The 19,816-nt window shown below is 27.1% G+C and overlaps 2 protein-coding genes across 3 annotated transcripts; one reads left to right on the top strand and one right to left on the bottom strand.

Moving 5' to 3' along the window:
* Positions 1 to 4,112: 4,112 nt before the first annotated feature.
* Positions 4,113 to 4,759, top strand: LOC113865731 (alpha-amylase/subtilisin inhibitor-like). Its single transcript, XM_027500458.1, has one exon. It carries the CDS (start codon positions 4,133 to 4,135, stop codon positions 4,757 to 4,759), a length of 627 nt encoding a protein of 208 aa, XP_027356259.1. The 5' UTR covers positions 4,113 to 4,132.
* Positions 4,760 to 14,985: 10,226 nt separating this feature from the next.
* Positions 14,986 to 19,586, bottom strand: LOC113865412 (cold-responsive protein kinase 1-like). Of its 2 annotated transcripts, XM_027499933.1 has the most exons (7): positions 19,525 to 19,586; positions 18,380 to 18,535; positions 18,134 to 18,249; positions 17,809 to 18,019; positions 17,433 to 17,670; positions 16,097 to 16,247; positions 14,986 to 15,594 (listed from the first exon to the last, which is right to left on the bottom strand). In XM_027499933.1, exons 2-7 carry the CDS (start codon positions 18,450 to 18,452, stop codon positions 15,208 to 15,210), a joined length of 1,176 nt encoding a protein of 391 aa, XP_027355734.1. In that variant the 5' UTR covers positions 18,453 to 18,535; positions 19,525 to 19,586; the 3' UTR covers positions 14,986 to 15,207. The 2 variants fall into 2 exon arrangements, with proteins under 2 accessions (XP_027355734.1, XP_027355735.1); XM_027499934.1 differs by lacking the exon at positions 19,525 to 19,586 and having other exon boundaries at positions 14,987 to 15,594; positions 18,380 to 18,604.
* Between the last annotated feature and the right edge of the window lie 230 nt (positions 19,587 to 19,816).

The following is a 19,816-nucleotide window of genomic DNA, read 5'->3' as shown; positions in this document are numbered from 1 at the left end:
CTTCTCAATTCTTTTTGAGTCAAAGAAAAAAATTATTCTATAACATGTGACATATGAATACTTGTATTAGAATCTAATCAAAAGGTATTATTAAGAAATTTAATAAGATATTTTTATGAGTTATTTTAATTGAGAAAAATTTGAAGAGTTTTGTCCATTTCCATGTTGTGTCAAATGACTTTTCATTTATTTATTAAACAATGAACATTTATTAATTTAATTTAATTTAATTTAAATTTTTAAGTTAGTTTTTTATAATTTAAAAATTATTTTAATTTAATTTAGTCTTATTTAATAGAATAAAATATTTATCAATAATATTTAAAATATTTATTTTCTAGTAATTATAGAAAATTGTATAATATAACTATTTTCTATTAAAAATTTATTTCAATCTAAAAATATCTATAAAATATAAATCAAACTCATTGAAGACAAAAAAAAAAAAATATTGGTTATTTAATACTTTCCATTAACAAAGTACCACTTAAAATCATTAAATTAAAATAAAATTTTTAGAAATATATTTGATACTAATTTTTAAAATAAATATATAAATATAAAATAAAAATAAATAAAATAAATATTTAAAATAAATAAAAATTATACAAATTATAAAATTAAATAGTCAAAAGAAGTAGTGTGACATAATAAAAAAAATCTTTTTATTTAAAAATAGTGACTAATTAACTAATTATATAAGAGTTATTTTCTTAAAATCTTTTGATACTTTTACTTTTCAATTTTTAGAATTAGTCTTGGGTTTCATGATACAAATCCAGATCAAAAGGATAATTAATTTAAAGCTATTTTTGACAAACTTAAATCACATCTGACTCTTACTTTTTTTAGATTTATAACATCATAAACCTTCGTAGATCAACATAAAGGTGTACAAAAATAATTTAAATTGTTTAAAATTCTAAATCAATTAAAAAAATAAAAATTGTATAAATAGTTAAATCAAAATGTTTATAAACTAAATAACCTTTTCTTAGTTTAGTTTAATTTTTACCTTTTATGTTTAAAATTAGATAAGGTTAGTGTTTTTGTTGTTCACCTTTATTGTAATTTTATAGTAAATTTTAATTTTATTTTTAAATTTTTTATTTATTTTAATCTTTTAACTTGTAAAAATATTTTAAATAGATTTTTTTATTAAAATACTAATTTTTTTAAAAAAATTTGTCATTTTTATTATATATATTATATGGATATTATTCATCGTCTTCCTTAAATCTTTATATATGTCTCTTTCACCTTTTTCTTTTCTTTCTTTTTATCATTTTTTTATCTTTCTTTTTCTTTTTTCCTTTTTTATTCCTCCTCCTCTCTTTTTTTCTTTACTGCATCTCAATGTATTTGGGTTTGAAATATTGAATTTTTAAGACACTATTTTTACATCTTCTTCCGGCCCCTTTCATTTTACATGTTTTAATAAATATTTGATTATTTAGGTCTTCATTTTTCATCTTAAAGTTGATAATTTTAGGTCCTTAATTACTTTTTTTTTCAACCGTTTGTTTTTCTTTATTGTTGCTAAAATTTCACTATTCAACTTTTCATTTTTATCCTAAAGTTGGGAGTTTTAGACATTGATTTCCTAGATATTTTCAGCCTTTTTGTTTTCCTTCATTTTGTTGAAGATTTATGCATGTCTCTTAAATTTGTTAGACAATCATAAATTTGGTTGACTTAGGTGAGATGCTGGATGAAAATAATTATTTGAAGGAAAAAAAGTGATGTTGAATTAAAAAGGGTTATATTATAAAGATAAAGAAGAAATGAAAAAGGAAAAGAAAAAAATAGATAAAAACATGAAACTAAAAAGGAGAAGAAAAATAAAGAGTTAAAAGAGATGCAATCAGATATATAAAAAAGACAATGATATATATGTGATAGAAAATAATAAAAAATTTTAACAAAAAATGACATATTTAAAATATTTTTATAAGTTAATGTACTAAAATAGAAAAAAAAAATTAGAGGACAAAATCAAAACTTACCTTAAAGTTTAAAAATAAAAATACTATTTTTTCTTAATTTTTATATTAGGTTAAAACATAAATATATTAGTTTTATATTTTTATTATATCCTCAATTTAAAATATTTTTTACTTAATGTATTTGTAGTTTTTATTAAAAATGGTTATTTTGATTTATAATTTATTATTTAAACTAAATTCTAATTTATGACGAAGTTCAATACTTTTCACAATTTTTTATATGTATTATATTTTAACTTTTCCATTTACTAACTGTTGTCTTTTAAATAAAAAGTTAGCTATTAAAAAATTAATATTCTAATTTCAAAATCTATTAATGCTCTAGTTAATATATTTTTTTAATTTTTGAATATAAAAATTGAAGATATGTTCTTAAAAAAAAGAAAAAAGATAAGAACAAAGACTAAAAAATTTGATGAATTTAATTTGATTGTGATATTATTCTTAAATTCATTTAAACTACACCCAAAACTGAACAGGCTAAATCACAAACCTGTTGTTTCAAGCGCACACGTTTGTTTAACAATGGCGCAAAATTCAAACTTGACCTTGTCTCTGCCGTTATCGGTCTTTGTTAAAGCACGTGACGGACCGGCACGGCCTTTCCTTCAATTTCTACATTGATTTATATGTGATTGTTACTTTCTAACTTTCAAACGTTACCTATTCCTACCGCAGAAAAGTATCATTAGAAATTATAATCAGATTCTATTAATGTTCTTCTAGTAGGTTACTCTAGTCACCATAGGAAATAACACTTATTTTTCTCACACAATCTATTTCATCATTTTTATAATATACAGTAATAATATCAATAGTTATGTAATGAGATACATCACATTGATTATTTATACATTTTAATATAATTTTGGTACAGTTATATAACGGTTGTTACACTTTTAATCAATTAGTTTATAATAAGGTAAATATAGTTTTTATATTAATTATTAGAAAAATATTAATTCATTCAGGTACTTGTTGTAGGATATGTAGTTTTGAGAAGATATTTTATATTCTTTTTAAATTAATAATTATAATTTTTCTAATGTTAAAAAAAGAAAAGATATTAATATCTTTTAATTACATTATTAATTTATTATTTATTTATATAAAATTAACGGTTAGAATTATTTTACATATAAAAAAATATCAAACTTTCACAATTACAAAGAATATTATAGATTTTATCATTCATTATTAAATAATACTGTAAAAATTTACCCAGTTAATATTTTTAACTAAATTTATATTATTATACTGTTATATAACAACAACAATAATAATAACATATATATACTGTAAAAAATAAAAATAATAACAATCTTTTATTGTTATTTATGTAAATCAGTTGTATCTTTTATCTTATTATTTTATTTACAGTTAATCTATTATTATTTAAGCAGTAAAGCACATATTATGGTTATAAAAGCATATATTTGTAATCAATATATTTTTTTTATCGTTTACACTAAAGAAATTAAAATGAATATTATTTTATAAAATTTAAAATTAGTAAAGGGAACTTAAAATATTAAAAGCTAAAATGAATATTTTTTTTACTCGCAAAAGTTTCAATTTTTAAACCATATGGGGTGTTTTCATTCTCCAGGTGTAACAATAAATTCAAAACACAGCTTTGACAGGAAACCCATCCCGGTGGCAAGATTTGTCTTAGGAAGATCTATAGTTTGAAACCCAAGTTTAAGGTATTAAAATAGGCAGAGGATGATGACAGAGAAAAAAAATATGAAATATAATAAATAATGTGTTAGAAAAAAAAATTTCTATAATACCTTGTAAATAATAGATAATAAGAAATAATATTTTATTTAAAAAATATAAAATACTTTCTAAAATTTACCGATACCGTGCAAAGATGAAAATAAATATAAAAATATAAGAATTGTTTATCTTATCATAGATCAGTGGTACAACCTTAAGGTACAAGCAATGGGTTAAACGGAGAAGTCATGTTTGACTTTCATTCATCAACCTACCACTTTTCAAGTCACAATGTAGGGCATGCCCATACCATATCCTATAAATACCTTGCCGGAGCAACAACAAAAACACACACCTGCACATTGTTTGTTTACTGTAAAACCCATAAATCCCTGACTTGAACCATGTCAATGAGAATGCTTGGATCCCTGAATTCTGGTGTGTTGTTAATTCTTGTCATGGTGACAACATCACTAGCCCAATCCAATCCCTATGTTCTTGACACAAACGGTGAACCCATAGAAAGTGATGAAGAATATTACATAAGGCCAGCCATAACAGACAATGGAGGGCGTTTCACCTTGATCAATAGAAACGGGTCATGCCCTTTGTACGTTGGTCTTGAAAACACCGATTTGCCACAAGGCTTGCCAGTGAAGTTCACCCCATTTAGCAAAAACGAAGATGAAGATGAAGATGATGTGAGGGTGAATAGGGACTTTAGAGTGGCATTTGATGCTTCCTCAACATGCGTGCAATCCACTGAATGGAGATTGGGTGAGAATGACACACGAAGTGGAAGAAGGCTAATTATCACTGGCCAAGACGATGGAAGAGGATCATACGGTAACTATTTTAGAATTGTGCAAACACAAACCTCTGGTATCTATAATATTCGTTGGTGTCCCACAGAAGTTTGCCCCACTTGTAGATTTATTTGTGGAACTGCTGGGATTTTGCGTGAGAATGGAAGGATTATTTTGGCCTTGGATGGGTCTCAGCTCCCAGTAATCTTCCAGAAAAAAGATTAATTCATTTGGAATTTTCAAGATTTTCACTTTTTTCTGCTACTAAATAACAAAAATATTCCATTTTTATGGGATGGAATTAATAAAGTTATACGGATTCAGTATTCTGTTGTTCATGATTTTGTATAATAAAGCTCTACAATGCTATATATGTATGTAGAAGTTGTTTGTCATGACATAATAATGAGTTTATTGTATTTCTCCTCCTGGATGTTTAGCAATTCTTTTTATTTTATCATGTTATTCTTATAATAATTTTTTATTATAGATTTTTGTATTCTTATTTTTTCTTCTCTTCGCTCCCTCTTGTGCGTATAAATTGTTGTTAAACTTTATTGTACAGATAGCATTTTTCTTTATAATTAAATATAAATCTGGGTAAAAAAAAATTTCATACTGAGAGTAACATAATGATTAAATTGTAATTTTAATCTTTTAATATAGGGACCTAAAGAACCAAAAATTAAGTGCAAGAATTAAAATTGAAAATAATATTGTGTATTATGACTAAGTTGAATATTATTCTAATTTTGATAAACTACATAAATCGAACTATAAATAATTTTTCTTTAAAAAAAATTCATAACTCTTTATATAAACTTTTAAAAATGTATTAAATATTGGAATCAAATTTATAATTACGCCTAATATGTTTAGCCAAAATTATAACAGGCATTGCAGCTGCACAATCCTATACGTTATAAGATAAACTAAAATTATTATTATATTTTACATCAAATCTTGATTCTTAGACGTAGGCAGTGGTAAGACATTTTCAGGTTTTGAATAGTAGCCCCAATATCAGATAAGATCATCTCAATTTTAAAGTTGAGGTGGGCAAAAACGGATCGAGTGCAGATAAATTTGGGTCTGATATTCAGATTTAAAAGGTTGGTTCAGTTGAATATGAGTTCTCATTTTCTTAACTAATTGAAGGCACATTGCAGTCATTGCTCATTTGCTTGCTTGCTGCATGCACAAGTAACGATGAAAATGCAAGTGCAGGTCATGGTAGTGTTGTAGGCTTTAATTTAATTGTCTGCATTTCTAATTTTCCGTGAAAAAAAGAAGGTAATAATTATGATATTTTGGATAGTGGTGGAGGGATAGGGTGCACAGAGGAATAAATGCATATATAGGGCACGTGTAGCTTCCACGTTAAATAAATGATGGTAAAGTTGATGCAATATTTAATGTTTATTAACTTTTTCAACATCAAATACTAAACATATCTACGACTATTTTAAGTTGACTTCAAAGCAAAACCATTATTTTCATGTAGCAGTAACTTTTTATTGTCAAGTCATTGCCATGGTCTTCTTTTGTTGTTGGGCCAAGAGTTCACGACCCTTGTTATTATAGATACCATACAAACGCTCCTTATTAAACAACTTTCATATATTTTATGATTTTATCTGTGTTTTTATTCTTCTTCTCCTTTTTTTTTTCTCTTTATCTTCTGTTTTTTAACGTATTTTTTGACAAAGAAATTTGTATTCAAAGTTATTCTTAGCATGTGTGCTCAATTGTTTATACTTTTTTAGCTAATATTTTCGTTAGTAAACTACTACCATATGTCTTTTCCTAATCTTCTAAAGAAGGTTGGCCGAATAGAGTCTGTAGAAAGGCAAGCATAAGGAGACAAAAAAATATTTGCAAATTTGAGACAAAACTTCTTAAACCTATGATTTTCTGTCAAGTTGTTGAGTTTAAGAGTCTAAAATCATTTAAAATATTTTTAAAATTACTTTTGATAAGTATTTTTAATGTTTTTTTATTAGTTATTTATGTTATTGCACTTTTTTTTTAAACATTTTGTGGATTTGTGTTAAACTTTCACTACAAGTTTGCTGATTTCATTTTGCTATCAAGTGGTTTGGCGCTAGGCATCCAACACTCAGCGCTTAGGCACCCACAACATACCGTCAAATTCTGTTTAGGGCATTAATGGGGGAGAACTCGAAAAAAAAAAATGAAGGAAAGAAGCTCTATGGGTCGAGGAACAATTTTGGAACAACAGGAATATGAGAGATTGAAGATTCATGTTTCTAATTCTTTATTTTTTGTGAATTTTTTTGTACTTTTTCTTCTTTGTATTTTCATAGAATGAGTTAATAAATTACATAGTTAAAAGAAATGATTAAGTCTGAAAATGAGAGTATTAGGATTGACTTTATAATTTTTTGATATTAAATTTTTTGAATTAATTGTTTATCTTTTGTTTTTATACGTAGAAATTATGAATTATTATTCATGATTGAACTAGGATTCTTACTTAAGTTAGGAAAATCATGTATGAATTAATTCAAATGATAAACTACATAAATTTTTAGGTTTAAAAATATTTCTTGATTTTTTTGATTTATGGACTGATTGCTATGCTTAATCTATATTTGTATTAAGATATAGTCAAGGAAGTTATATTTTATCACAAGTGAAAGAATTAAAGTCAATTCACTTAAAATTATTTTATTAATCTAAAATTTTTAATTTAATTATTTTAGAAATTCAACAAAAATTAAGAAAAATTTTAAACCATTCTAACTTTAAATGTTTTGAACTTTGAGATTACACTTTTACTTGTTAAGTTAAAATTTATTAAGTTTTCAATCTTTACTTTGTTCTAATCGTAAGTTAAGACTTTTTTTTCTATTCAAATAATTGATATTATCTAAATACAAATTTAATTAATAAAGTATTGTTTGACAAGTTAATCCTCGTGAGAGGATACTCACTTACCGTAGTTATTATTTAAACGATTTGATATATTTGCTGAGTAGTTATCAACCCACCCAATCATATATATATATATATATATATATATATATATATATATATATATATATATATAAAAGTAATTAAATCGAAACTAAAGTTATTTAAGAGGCAGAATCAGCCTAAAAATTAATATTGTTGATTAGTTTTAGTTTTGAGTTTTATTAACCGAACTCGACCATTGTTTACCATTAGTTTAAAAGTTGGTCCATGCTGTTTTCTATTTTAAATTTTTAGTTTAAATTTATTTATTGTGTGACATATGTTAAATATATTAAAAAGGTTAAATAATAAGTAAAATTTAAAATTTAAATATTATGAAATATATGGAAAGGTAAAATATAATTAAAAATTAATTTAATTGTTAGAAGTAAGAAATAAAAATAAGGCAATCTTTTCATAGTTATTTTAACAAATATATGCTAAAAATCAAAATTAGAAGTGAATAAACAGCACCAATATTAATATTGTTGGTATCTTTGTTGATTTTACACTAATTAATCAATGTGTTACTTTAGTTAAAGATGTTGTCTTGTGCTCGTTAACGATTGAAAACTTTTGAACTAAATATATTTTTGTTCTCCTAAAATATATTATAGTTTAATTTTATATTTACAAAATTATTATTATTATTATTGGGTATAATATTTATATTTTTAAAATTTAATAATTTTAGTTCTTAATCACTATCAAACATAATATGATTAATTCAGATGTTGTCTTGTATCAATTCTATGCTATGGTTCACTTTTTTTTCTAAAATTATATTAACAAGAAAGACTAAAATTAACCATTTTTAAAATATAAAAACTAAAATAAAAATAATAAAAGTCAAATTAAAATTTAATACATTTTAAGAAAAAAATTATATTTAAATAATTACTTTTCTTCAAAAGATGTAAAAGAAGAAAAAAAATTAAAAAACTATAATTTTGAATTGTAAAGAATATCTGGTAAAATATGAAAGAAATTAAAGAATTTATCTTTGCTGTCAATTATTAATTAGTATTAGGCAACATTGCATCGTTTTCATGCATTTTCATTTGAGTTCATCTAAATTTCTACATACTAAATCCTAGAAATATACTATAATTGTAAATTTATCATTTGATCATAAGAGATAGTAAAATATAAAGTCTTAACAAAAAATTATTCTAACTTACATTTGCGTATACCATGATTGATTTGAGTGTATACCTTTAGAAGTGACCACATATATTGATGTGCACAACAAAAATGAATCTCGAGAGAATTGATGTACTAGGTGGTATTGTCTAGATTACGGGCATAAAACTTCCAATCACTTAACTACAAAACATAAAATTAAATGAGACTTTAACCTAATTGATCAAAACTCATAAAACTTGTTAGGTGATTTGTATTGATTGTCTGAGAAGGGATAGTATTTACTCGCTTATGTTCTTTAGTAATATATTCCTTACGAAATATTTTATGTGTTAGATATACTCACCCTTCTATTTTTTGTGCCTCTTTTGCATAAACAATTGAGAGCATAATGCATAACTAAGGCCCAGTCATGCAATGCATGGTCTTTTTTTTAAGGTGGGTCAACGAGACTTTAACCCAATTAATCAAACTATTATCTTTACAGAAAATGTACAACACACCTAGAAAAAATGTATAAACCCTTTATTGCTCCTATGGTCGTGGTTGACTTACTTAGGGTGAAAATTTCCTTTCCTATAAATTGTGCCTTGCAATATTTGGTTTTCAGATAAATAGATTAGTCCTTATGGTGGTGGCCATTAGGATGACGGGTTGATGAATCTACATTTTGTAAAATAGGTTGTTAGTATCTTAGTTTTAGAACCTTTTTTATAATCTCTTTCAATGTATATATTTGAATAAAGGAGGAAAAAATAGAGTTGCAAGAAATAATATAATGATGGATAGTATTAGATCTTTCAAAATGAGAAGTGCAGGAGGGATGTCTCAACATTGATCTCAATATATAGATCAAACTTTTCATTGTGCACGTATACAATTGTTGTGGTCACATTTAGTAGTGCCAACACTCCAATCAATTATGGTATGTTCTGGTACTAGTCAGTATAGTCTAACATTATATTCATTGCTTGATCTTTTACTAGCATCTGATACTTTACTATCCTTATTAGACATTCACATGACAAATCACTATTTGTTCTACGCATGTATCTAAGCATAAATAAACTAAAGTTTTTTTAATCCATATTAATCTTGTGAGTATATTTTTTTTAGTACATATGGACCTTATCAGTAATATCTAATTCATTCATCTTCAATCTAAGGAAATCATTGTGCACTTTTCATCTTTCTTTCAAGAAAGATTCATCATATTTTTTTTTCACAACATTTCATTTTATTTTGAATTGTTGTAATATCATTTTAAAGACAATTCAAATATAATGATACAATTTAAAATTTTCAAACCTTGTATTAATATCTTCATCATATTGATTTTTAAGTAAAACAATTGGTTACATTGTCGAAAATCAGCCAAAAAAATTGCTTACTTTCGTACAATATCTTTATATGTTAAAATACTAGTAAAATTTGTAGTTAAAGATAAAACTGACTTTTAACACTTTCTTTCTCAAAGATCCATGAGATCATTTTATATAAGTAATATAATAAATAAATCAGAATATAAAAATTTTTCTCAACCCTTTGTAAACTAGTCTGTTGAATTTTAAAATTATAGTTTAGCCCCTTAACTTTTATAAAATTACAATCAAGTCCCTTTTTACATGTTCCAAAATCCTGGGAATATTTTGAAGTCTTTTAAAACTTTTGGACAAAAATCTTCGTCAAAAAATAATTTTTTAAGAATCTTTTTAAATTTTTTGAAACTTGACTTTCAAACTATATTTATTCTTAGTAAACACATCCATGGCTCATATGAACTTAAAAAATGATTATATTTTGACTCATCCAATGTCTTGGTCAAGAATTTAATCAAATTTGACAAAATTAACTTATTTTGACTTTTCAAATGACTTTTTCAAAACTCATTTTCAAAAAATTAGATAACTTTGTTGAAAATATGTTTCTATAAATAAGAGATTACTCTTCCCTAATCCAATGAGTAAGAAAAATTCGTTCAAGTCCAAAATAACAGTAAAATCTTGCATAAAACAATTTGCACAGAAAAACAAGGTTACCTACAGAAAATATAGTTAGTGTAGTATAATATAGTTAGTATAATAATATAATATAAAATGTTAGTTTTTCTTTAAATAAACGTTAGAAGTTAGAAATTGTAGAAAATAAAGGTTAGTTGCAGAAAGTAAAATTTATGTTTTGTTGCGATAAAATAAAGTAAAGAACTCTTTAGTTGTTAGTATAGTATAATTAGTAATAGAAAATAAAGTTAGGGGTTAGCCCATCTCAAATAAAATAAATAAAATTTTTGTTCAAACAAGGGACTATTGAATATTTGACAATAAAACAAAACATTCATGATGTGTAAATGTGTTCTTCCACTCAATCATGTGACACATTCCACTCAATCATGCTCAAGTGTAACACTTTTTTTTTTATGTAGACTTATTTGTCAGACTCAATTAGTGTAAACTATGTTGCAATAAAGTAGATACATTAATCGAATGGAGAGAATAATTGCCTCAGTGATTAATTATAAAGATATTTTAAATTGATTAAAATAATTTTAACCTCATTTAAGACTGTCTCTAACGGTCCTCATATTTGTTAAGTAAAGTTCTACATTTGACAAACTAGAATTTACCAATGTTTGTTTAATTTATTTAATTAGTGAGAAATTTTTAGAAATAAAAAATGATTTTACAAAATTAGTTTTAAGAGAAAACTAAATTTTAAGAATTTATTTTGTTAATTTTGTAAATTAGCATGATGCATGATTATACTATCAAATAAAAAAAAAATTCATTTGTGAGCCAAGACTCTAAATATATTTAATAATATTATATTGTAGAAAAACTTGTCTTGAGACTAAAAATAAAATAAAAATAGTAACAAAGATAACTGATGTGACCTATTGTCATGAAATGACAAAAGGTCACATTTTGAATGATAATCATTACATTAACTTTTTTAATATTTCTTCCTTAAATTCAAGTTCTTAGATGTATGTTGTTATGAGAATGTATATCCTTTTCATACTATTAAACAAATAATAGATAAATTTGTTAGTAATAGTATGTCCTTTTCAAAGAAGACTTATTGAAGATAAAAGCTTGAAAATATTTGAAGGACTTTAAGAAACAATGACAAGGGTAAAAATAAAGAAACCTAGAGAAAATGATTGTTGTTCTATTTGAAAATAGGCTCAATTTGAAGTTAGAAGAGTTTAAGATGGTCAATTATATATGTTTAAAAAACTTAGACTCTAATGAATTTTATTAGAATTTAATTACTATATATAGTTTAGTTATTTTAATGTTAGCCATGTCTTAATCTGAACTTTTATTTAGATTAAAAGCTTGTTGTTTTATTTTATTTATTTAGATTTAGATTTGTTAGTACAAGAAGTCTATTAGCGTTTGTGTTAATGTTAGTTTATGAACGCTAGACATATATAAGCTCTTGTAAATGTATTTTTTATTAATTTTGAATGCAATTTGAGATTGAATGACTCTAAGTTTTAGAGTGAGCCAATTTTCTTGATTTTATCATAAGGTCAAGACTCTTGTAATTATCGTTCCTTTAATTTATTAATCTTGCAGGTTGTGACGTCATCTTCAATCTTTATTTTTTTTTTACTTTTATTATTTTCTTCTTATTTCAATTCTTGTTCTTACCCTAATAATTATGTTTTTGTAATGTGTAATCCAATTCAAGATCGTTTAATTCGACAACACAGATCGTGATTATCATCATCTTGTCATCTTTTATTTCATATAATAAATTATCTCATACATATGGATCATTTTTACCTTGAATATTACTCCTATCATTGAAACCAAAACTTTTTCTCAAGTTGTTAAGCATCGTTGTTGGAGATTAGCTATGTAGGCAGAACTTGAAGCATTAGAGAGGACTAAAACTTCAAAACTTGTGGCAAGAAACCTATTAACTGCAAATGAGTTTATAAATTAAACACAAGTCAAACGAAACAAGTGACAGATTCAAAACTGTGCTAATTACAAAAAGATATAGACAAATAGAAGAAATAAACTATATGGAGACCTTTTCATCACCGATAGCCAAAATGACAACTCTCATATTATTCATTGTCCTTGTAGTTGCTTAGAATTGGTATCTCCATCAACTAGACATAAATAATGCATTCTTGCATAACAATTTAGATGAAAAAGTATATATGAAAGTACCTCAAGGCCAAGGATATAAATGAGATGAGTTATTTGTGAACTACTTCCTCCGGTCCTTTTTATAAGAAACAAAATAAAGTATTTCCTTTATCCTTATTATAAGAAACAAATGATAGATTCAAGAAGCATTAATTGTTAAATATCTTTTATACTATTCTTTTATTAGTATTATTAATTGTATAAATTACTAAATACAATATTTAATATCATGAATATTTTTGAAATAAAGTTTATATTTATGGAAAACATAAATGACTTAATTGCTTTCCTTGATTCTAGAGATTTAGTCTTTTGTTTATTATAAAAAGGACCAAAGATAGTATTTTGAGCTCAACTCATTAAGCCATCACTAAGCTTGTTTATTTTATTAAATAAACAAACTTAAGTTTAAAGTTTGGCTCAATTATTTAAATGAGTCAAGTTCAAGTTTTATAAACTTAATAATAGCTCGTGGATAGCATATATATATATATATATATATATATATATATATGTACTCAAATAATTATAATTTTATTTATTATATTTATTAAAAATTTAAGTATTTATTATTATTATTATATGTATATTATTTATCTAATTTTAATTTTTGAGATTTATTTTTAAATATATAACCATAATTTTTTAAAAGAAATAAACTATTTTTATATACCTGAAGTCATTTAGTATGATAAAATTATATTTTATTATTTTTTACTTTATTTTATAACATAAAATATTTATTAAATACTATATTAATAAAAAATTATAAACAAAAGACTCAAAAGCAAACTTTAAAATTATTAATAAGGCTAAACTCAAGCTTTAAATCCATCTCCTTTAAATAATGAGTTAAGTTTAATTATTATTTTTTTCACAAGTCAAATTTAAGCTTTAAATACTCAAGTCAGATTGGCCCGCCCATTTACATCCCTACACAAGGCATCTTAACAACTAAACGAAATCAAGTCTATCTTCTCAAAAATTCATATATGATCTCAAACAAGCTTGGAAGCAATGGTTCCAACCTTATATACAACTATACAGTATCAACAAAAAAAGTGACGATTACACCCTTTATACAAAATCCACCAACTTCAATTTTACAGCTTTTCTTGTTTATGTTGATGATGTGATCCTTGTTAGCATGTAAACCAGCTAAAACTCTGATGAACAACTCACTCAAACTCACAGGAGACAATGGCACACCTCTCAGAGATTGCTTCGTATTGCAGACTAACAGTTAAACTGTTGTAAATTACCACAACTAGACCCAACATAACCTATGCTATACAATAGCTAAGTCAATTCCTCTCAACACATACTGATCTTCACCTACAAACTGCTATTCGCATATCAAGTTATATCAAAAACTCCCCGGCTCTATAGGACTGTTCTTTCCAACAAAATCAGACCATCAACTGAAGGCATTTAGCAATAGTGATTAGGCTAGTTGTGCTGATATCAGAAAGTCAACAACTGAATACTGCATATACATTGGTGATTCTCTCATATCTTTGAAAGCTAAAATAAAGACCACAATTGCTAAATCCTCTTCCAAAGAAGAATGCAGAGCATTAGCAGCCTCTGTTTGTGAAATTCAATGGATAAAGTACTTATTACATGACCTTAACATCAACTGCTCTGCTCCAAACCAATTCTTCTATACTGTGAAAACAACTTTGCAATACACAGAATCCTTCCTTCCATGAAAGGACAAAACACATTGAATTGGATTGTCACACTGTTTGGGACAAAATCAGAACTGGTCTCAATTCATCTTCTTTCAATCTCCATCAAGTTCCAACTTGCGGATATCCTAACAAAATCCCTTCAATCTTCCAGTTTCCACGTCATTCAATCCATGCTCACGATGCATCCTATAGATTCTCCAGCTTGAGGGGGATAATACATGAGAATAACAACACCGGATGAATTAACTCATGTAAGCCTTGTAGATAAAAACCTTGAGTCTATAGCAAATGAATTAACTCTCATATTTCTTGCAAAGCTATGTTCAATTACTTCATCTGTAATTCAATTTCTGTAAGTACTCGCCAACAGTTTACAATTTAGAAAGCCTATGCTTACATGTCTTATTAGTTGAGGGATTATGTGTTAAATTTTACACTATAGATGTGTAACCGTAGACTCAAGTATTAAGGAAAATAGAAAGATCTTCAAATTCATCATTTAATCATAACCACGGTCCCTATTTACAAGATAATATACATTCTTCAAAACTTCCCAATCAAGGGACACGCAGAAAAGTAAAAAAATTAACACAAATCTATGGAGCTTTGCAAATTTACATGAGCAAAGAGGCCTCAGAAAAATGAAATAAAATAATTTTAAATCCAAAGGAAAATCATTGATGACTGATGTTTACACGGTTTCATTGTGCTTTATTGTGAAGGTTGTAGTTTCAACGCTTGAAGCAGCTAATGACGTGGTAGTCCCCTGGCTGTCTGAGGCAGAGGAAGTATTGTATGAAGATGAAGCCTTCATACCAATATTACCTTTTTGTTCTCTGATTTTAAGGTCCATCAAATCTGAAATCAGGCCTGGTTTTGTTATCTTAATTTCATCAATGTCCATTTCTCCAGTGAGCATCTTGACCACAGCAGACATGGTTGGCCGGAGCTTCGGTGTATCCTGAGCACAAAGAAGTCCAATCTTCAAAAATTTACAAGCCTCCTCTGCATCAAAATCCCCGTTTAGTGATGTGTCTACAAGCCCCACCAATTCCCTTCGCTGATAAAGTTCCCACGCCTGAAAGGACAGAAGCTAAAATAAGAGATGGTCCAAAATTCTCAGAATGCTGTAGAATGAGTATTGTTATGCAATGATCCAAGGCTTGCAATCATTTTCTTGTTTAAAGCACCATCTTCTGTACATAGTCAAAACAACATATATATACATGCAGTTAACCAAGGAGAATGTTTTAAAAGTAATTCACCAAACTTGTTTGTTAAAGATGCAATATACAGTTGTATGATTAAAACTTTTACAGCAGGAGAAAAAGGAAATTATCACAGGGTGTGAGAACATTACAAACACTAGACTTTAGTTATTCCAAATTTCTTTCCATGCAACAAGAACCAATGGATAGAAGGTTATGTTATCAAAGTCTTGGAAGAGAAAGTAACTTAAATGTATGATGCCTGAATTGCTTATTAATAGGAAGACAAGCACAAGAAACTACTTTTTTCTTTCCTCTTTTAAGATGTGTTTTTAAACAGCAAGAGGTACATCAATACAACTGAGAACATACCGTTTCTAAAATATATTGCTCTCCTATCGGTAATCGTGCATTTGTATGGCATCTTCCGCTAACTATCTCCATAAGAAGGACACCAAAGCTGTAAATATCTGCTTTACGTGTCAGCTGACCCCTTATTGCATACTCTGGTGCCAAATAACCTCTGAAATTAAACATGAAGCAATAAATTCCTAATATAGACAAGGATAAAACTTAAGTGCAGTATTACAGGTGCTTTTGGTGTTGTTCTCCAATTAAGATAGGAGTTTTGCGACGCTAATGTGTAACAAAGTGAAACTCCAATCTTGATTAGAGAACAAATACCAAAAGCACCTTGTCCTATAAATAGTTGGTGAGAAAACAGAGATAATAACATAAACTGCAAAAGAGAAGCTTTCCTCTTTCTCATGTAAGTGGAAAAGTGATAAATGAATAGATTGGACATAATATACAATATCATCCTGAAGAAAATATTCATGCTTCCATTAAAACATAAGTGCAGTTAGTCATCACTGTTAGTACTACTGTCCAGGGCGAGACATAGGATGGAGGTAATCCAATTTAGTACATATTTGCTAGACCCGGGAATTTATATCTATTGTAGAAAGTACAATTCAGAGAGGTAATTGGAAAGGATAAGATAAGATGTCCTCTCATCATTAACTAGGTTGTTAGTTGCACACATAATGTATGGTCATGTGGGTTGTTAAAAAGGGAGCATAGCATGTGAGGGTAACATCTTGCTTTTTGAAATTTTCTAAGGCCTGAGAAGAGTCATCTTCCATGAGAAAGAGAACTGCTCAAGAACTTCTATTAAGTTATTAACCAATTTCCATATATTTGAATACTACGTCCCTTATCCCTATCAAAAATAGTCAATGATCTCACAGTTTTAGTTGACATAAGAATTTAAACCAGCAAGAATTTGGGTGTAAATGTGTAATACATTTAATGGAGTAAAAACTCCTTCCATAACACTGATTCAACCAAAGGAGTCTCTTATGTCAGCATTAAAACGAAGTAATAAAAGATGATCTAAAGTAATATGAATATAAACTTCAAAGCCATTTTTTCATAGCAAACTGAATTGAATAATTGATATAAAATATGGAATAAAATCAATAAGTCAATTAGGTACTAATTCGCTGTATTATTGCATATAATTCTGACCATTCAACATATTACAGTAGCATTAAATTCCATATAAGAGATCAAAATTTTCAGTATAAAACTCGTATATTGAAGGGATCAAGTCTTACTTTTGGGAAGACTACCCAAATCTTTCAACAGGAAAAGCAAAAATGTAACCTTTCCAATTTCTGTACTGATTGTAAATTAAAACACTTACATTGTTCCTGCTACACGTGTGCTGACATGAGTCATGTATGATGGAATAAGCTTTGCAAGGCCAAAATCAGAAATCTTGGGTGTAAGGCTTTCGTCAAGAAGAATATTGCTAGCTTTTATATCCCTGTGAACAATATGTGGCCTCACTTCCTCATGAAGAAAGGCCAGCCCACATGCAACCCCAATGCATATCCTAGATCGTGTTTTCCAATCAAAGTTGATATTACAGTGACCTGAACCTGCAAGTGAAGAGAAAACAATTCATTCACAAATAATTAGGGTAAGGCTGAGTGTCAAAGACAAATTAATATAACAACTATATGATATTTTAAACGTATTTACCAGAAAACATGATAAGAAAATTATAATGTGTTTACCTAGAAGGGTTTGTGCAAGGCTATTGTTCTCAAGGTAATTGTAGACTAAAATTCGGTGATTTCCTTCCACACAACAACCATATAGCTTAACCAAATTTTCATGCTCTATTTCAGATATCACATTAATCTCTGTCATGAATTCCTTCACCCCTTGTCTTGATTCAGCTGAAAGAACTTTTATAGCAACTACTTTTCCATCTTTTAACAGTCCCTAACCATCCACAATAATACTGTTAACATTTCATCAACAAGGAAAGGAAGGAAAAGATAATGATCATGCGAATTGATATGATATGTAAGAAATACTTGAAAGTTATTTAGTTACCTTATAAACCGAACCAAAACCTCCCTCTCCAATTTTATTGGCTGGACTGAAATTGTCAGAGCCAACTTTTAGTTCTTTGTAGGTATAGATTCTTACATTTCGAATGCCTGAGAGTTCTGTTCACAAGCATATTCGATTAAAATCAAGCTCTGTGAGCATTCTTTTTTTTCATGTTTCTTTTCATAGGCATCTTAATTCAATAATGCAACCATATACTTAAAAGTTAATCAATTGTTGTTAAGTTACCTTCATCGATATCTGGATCTTGTTTTGAAGAAGACACTTTCTTACCACCAAATAAGAAAGTAAAACAAGTCATCACTTAGTGCAGTATTGGAACACGGAGTTTCAAGTCAAACAGAGTTAGAAATTTTCAAATGAAACTGGTTCTTCCAAGTTCACCTGTATGAACCATACAAGAGTCTCAATGTTAATGCCTTTAAGAATAATATAGCAGAAGGTCAATATAACGAACATAATAATAACGCAAAAACTGCAATTCTTATATTACAAGAGCAGACAAACTACATTGCCAGTATTTTAATTTCCATATCAAATGAGACATATAAAAAGTAATGACTAATATTATAGCTACTTTGTTTTTCACCGATATGCCAATGATATCAACAGAGGGTTCTGTCAAACTAAACTACAATGAGACACAGGTATCAGGATCATATTGCTGTTTATGTGATGTAAATTCAACCGTATAGACAATATTTTCTGTATAATGAAAATAGTTTGAAAATTTTATGAAGATCTAGAAATGAGTATATTTGGTAGTTCCCACAGCCACATGACCAAAAACAAACTAATGAAATTTATCTAACACAGAGCTTTTAATGGTTTAGTTCAAGTTATTTAGCCTTTTGTTTAGCAATCTGCGGAGAGATAAAAAGAAAGAGTTTGATGAATAAGAAAACAGAAAAAAAAAAAAGATAAAAAGGAGGGTTAATTAAAAATCCTCCAATTTAGACTTAAAAATATGAATTTAAATTTTTTTTAACAGATTTATAAAATATCTCATTCTTGTCTTTACACTCCTAAAGGAAATTATTATCAAATAAATCTTTACCTTTTTTCTTGAAAATTTACTCTCAAACAAAGTCTAATTTTAGAAATTTGGAGAGAAAATAAAGATAAGAATTTGAGAGTTGAAGGAGAAAAGGACTTAAAAATATGAAATTTGAAGAGTTTATAAAATTTATTTTCTAATCTAAAAGCTCATTCTTCTCCTTGCCTCTTATCAAACATGAACTGTGAGCGTTGACCTCTACATTTTGGTTCAGTTAGTGGTGTTTTTCGCAGTTCAAAGAATAAAAATAAGAAAATAAGAGAGGCTTAAGACAAATACCCTAAAAGAGGAAGAGCAATATATGACAGACACAAACCTTAGAAAGTGGAAACAAAAGAAGAGGAACCACTTAGATAAGGAAGGGAAACAGTGAAAGTTGAGATTTGGGATTGGAGAGGCGGCAGATACATATAATAGCACTTTGTGTAGAAAGTGATTGCTTTCTACGTGGCGCGTAAAGAGACGCGTACGTAATGTGAATGGTCTTCTCTTTCTGGATTGACTAAACTGAATATAAATAATATACGACTTCATTTTAAAATGTTAGATTTTTTTAACGTGCTTCTGGCAGCACACAACGTAACGTAATAAATTTTTATTAAAAATTA

The sequence above is a fragment of the Abrus precatorius genome, unplaced genomic scaffold (assembly GCF_003935025.1).
Source record: "Abrus precatorius isolate BTA unplaced genomic scaffold, Abrus_2018 Scaffold4, whole genome shotgun sequence".
NCBI classification, from domain to species: Eukaryota; Viridiplantae; Streptophyta; class Magnoliopsida; order Fabales; family Fabaceae; genus Abrus; species Abrus precatorius.
This window is presented reverse-complemented; position numbering and strand designations above follow the sequence as displayed.

Coding starts and splice junctions, on each gene's coding strand:
- LOC113865731 (XM_027500458.1), top strand. CDS start 4,133: ATGTCAATGAGAATGCTTGGATCCCTGAATTCTGGTGTGTTGTTAATT.
- LOC113865412 (XM_027499933.1), bottom strand. CDS start 18,452: ATGACTTGTTTTACTTTCTTATTTGGTGGTAAGAAAGTGTCTTCTTCA. Junction 18,020..18,133: donor GTTTTGGTTCGGTTTATAAG/GTAACTAAATAA, acceptor GTGGATGGTTAG/GGACTGTTAAAAGATGGAAA. Junction 16,248..17,432: donor ACACGTGTAGCAGGAACAAT/GTAAGTGTTTTA, acceptor GTTTAATTTCAG/AGGTTATTTGGCACCAGAGT.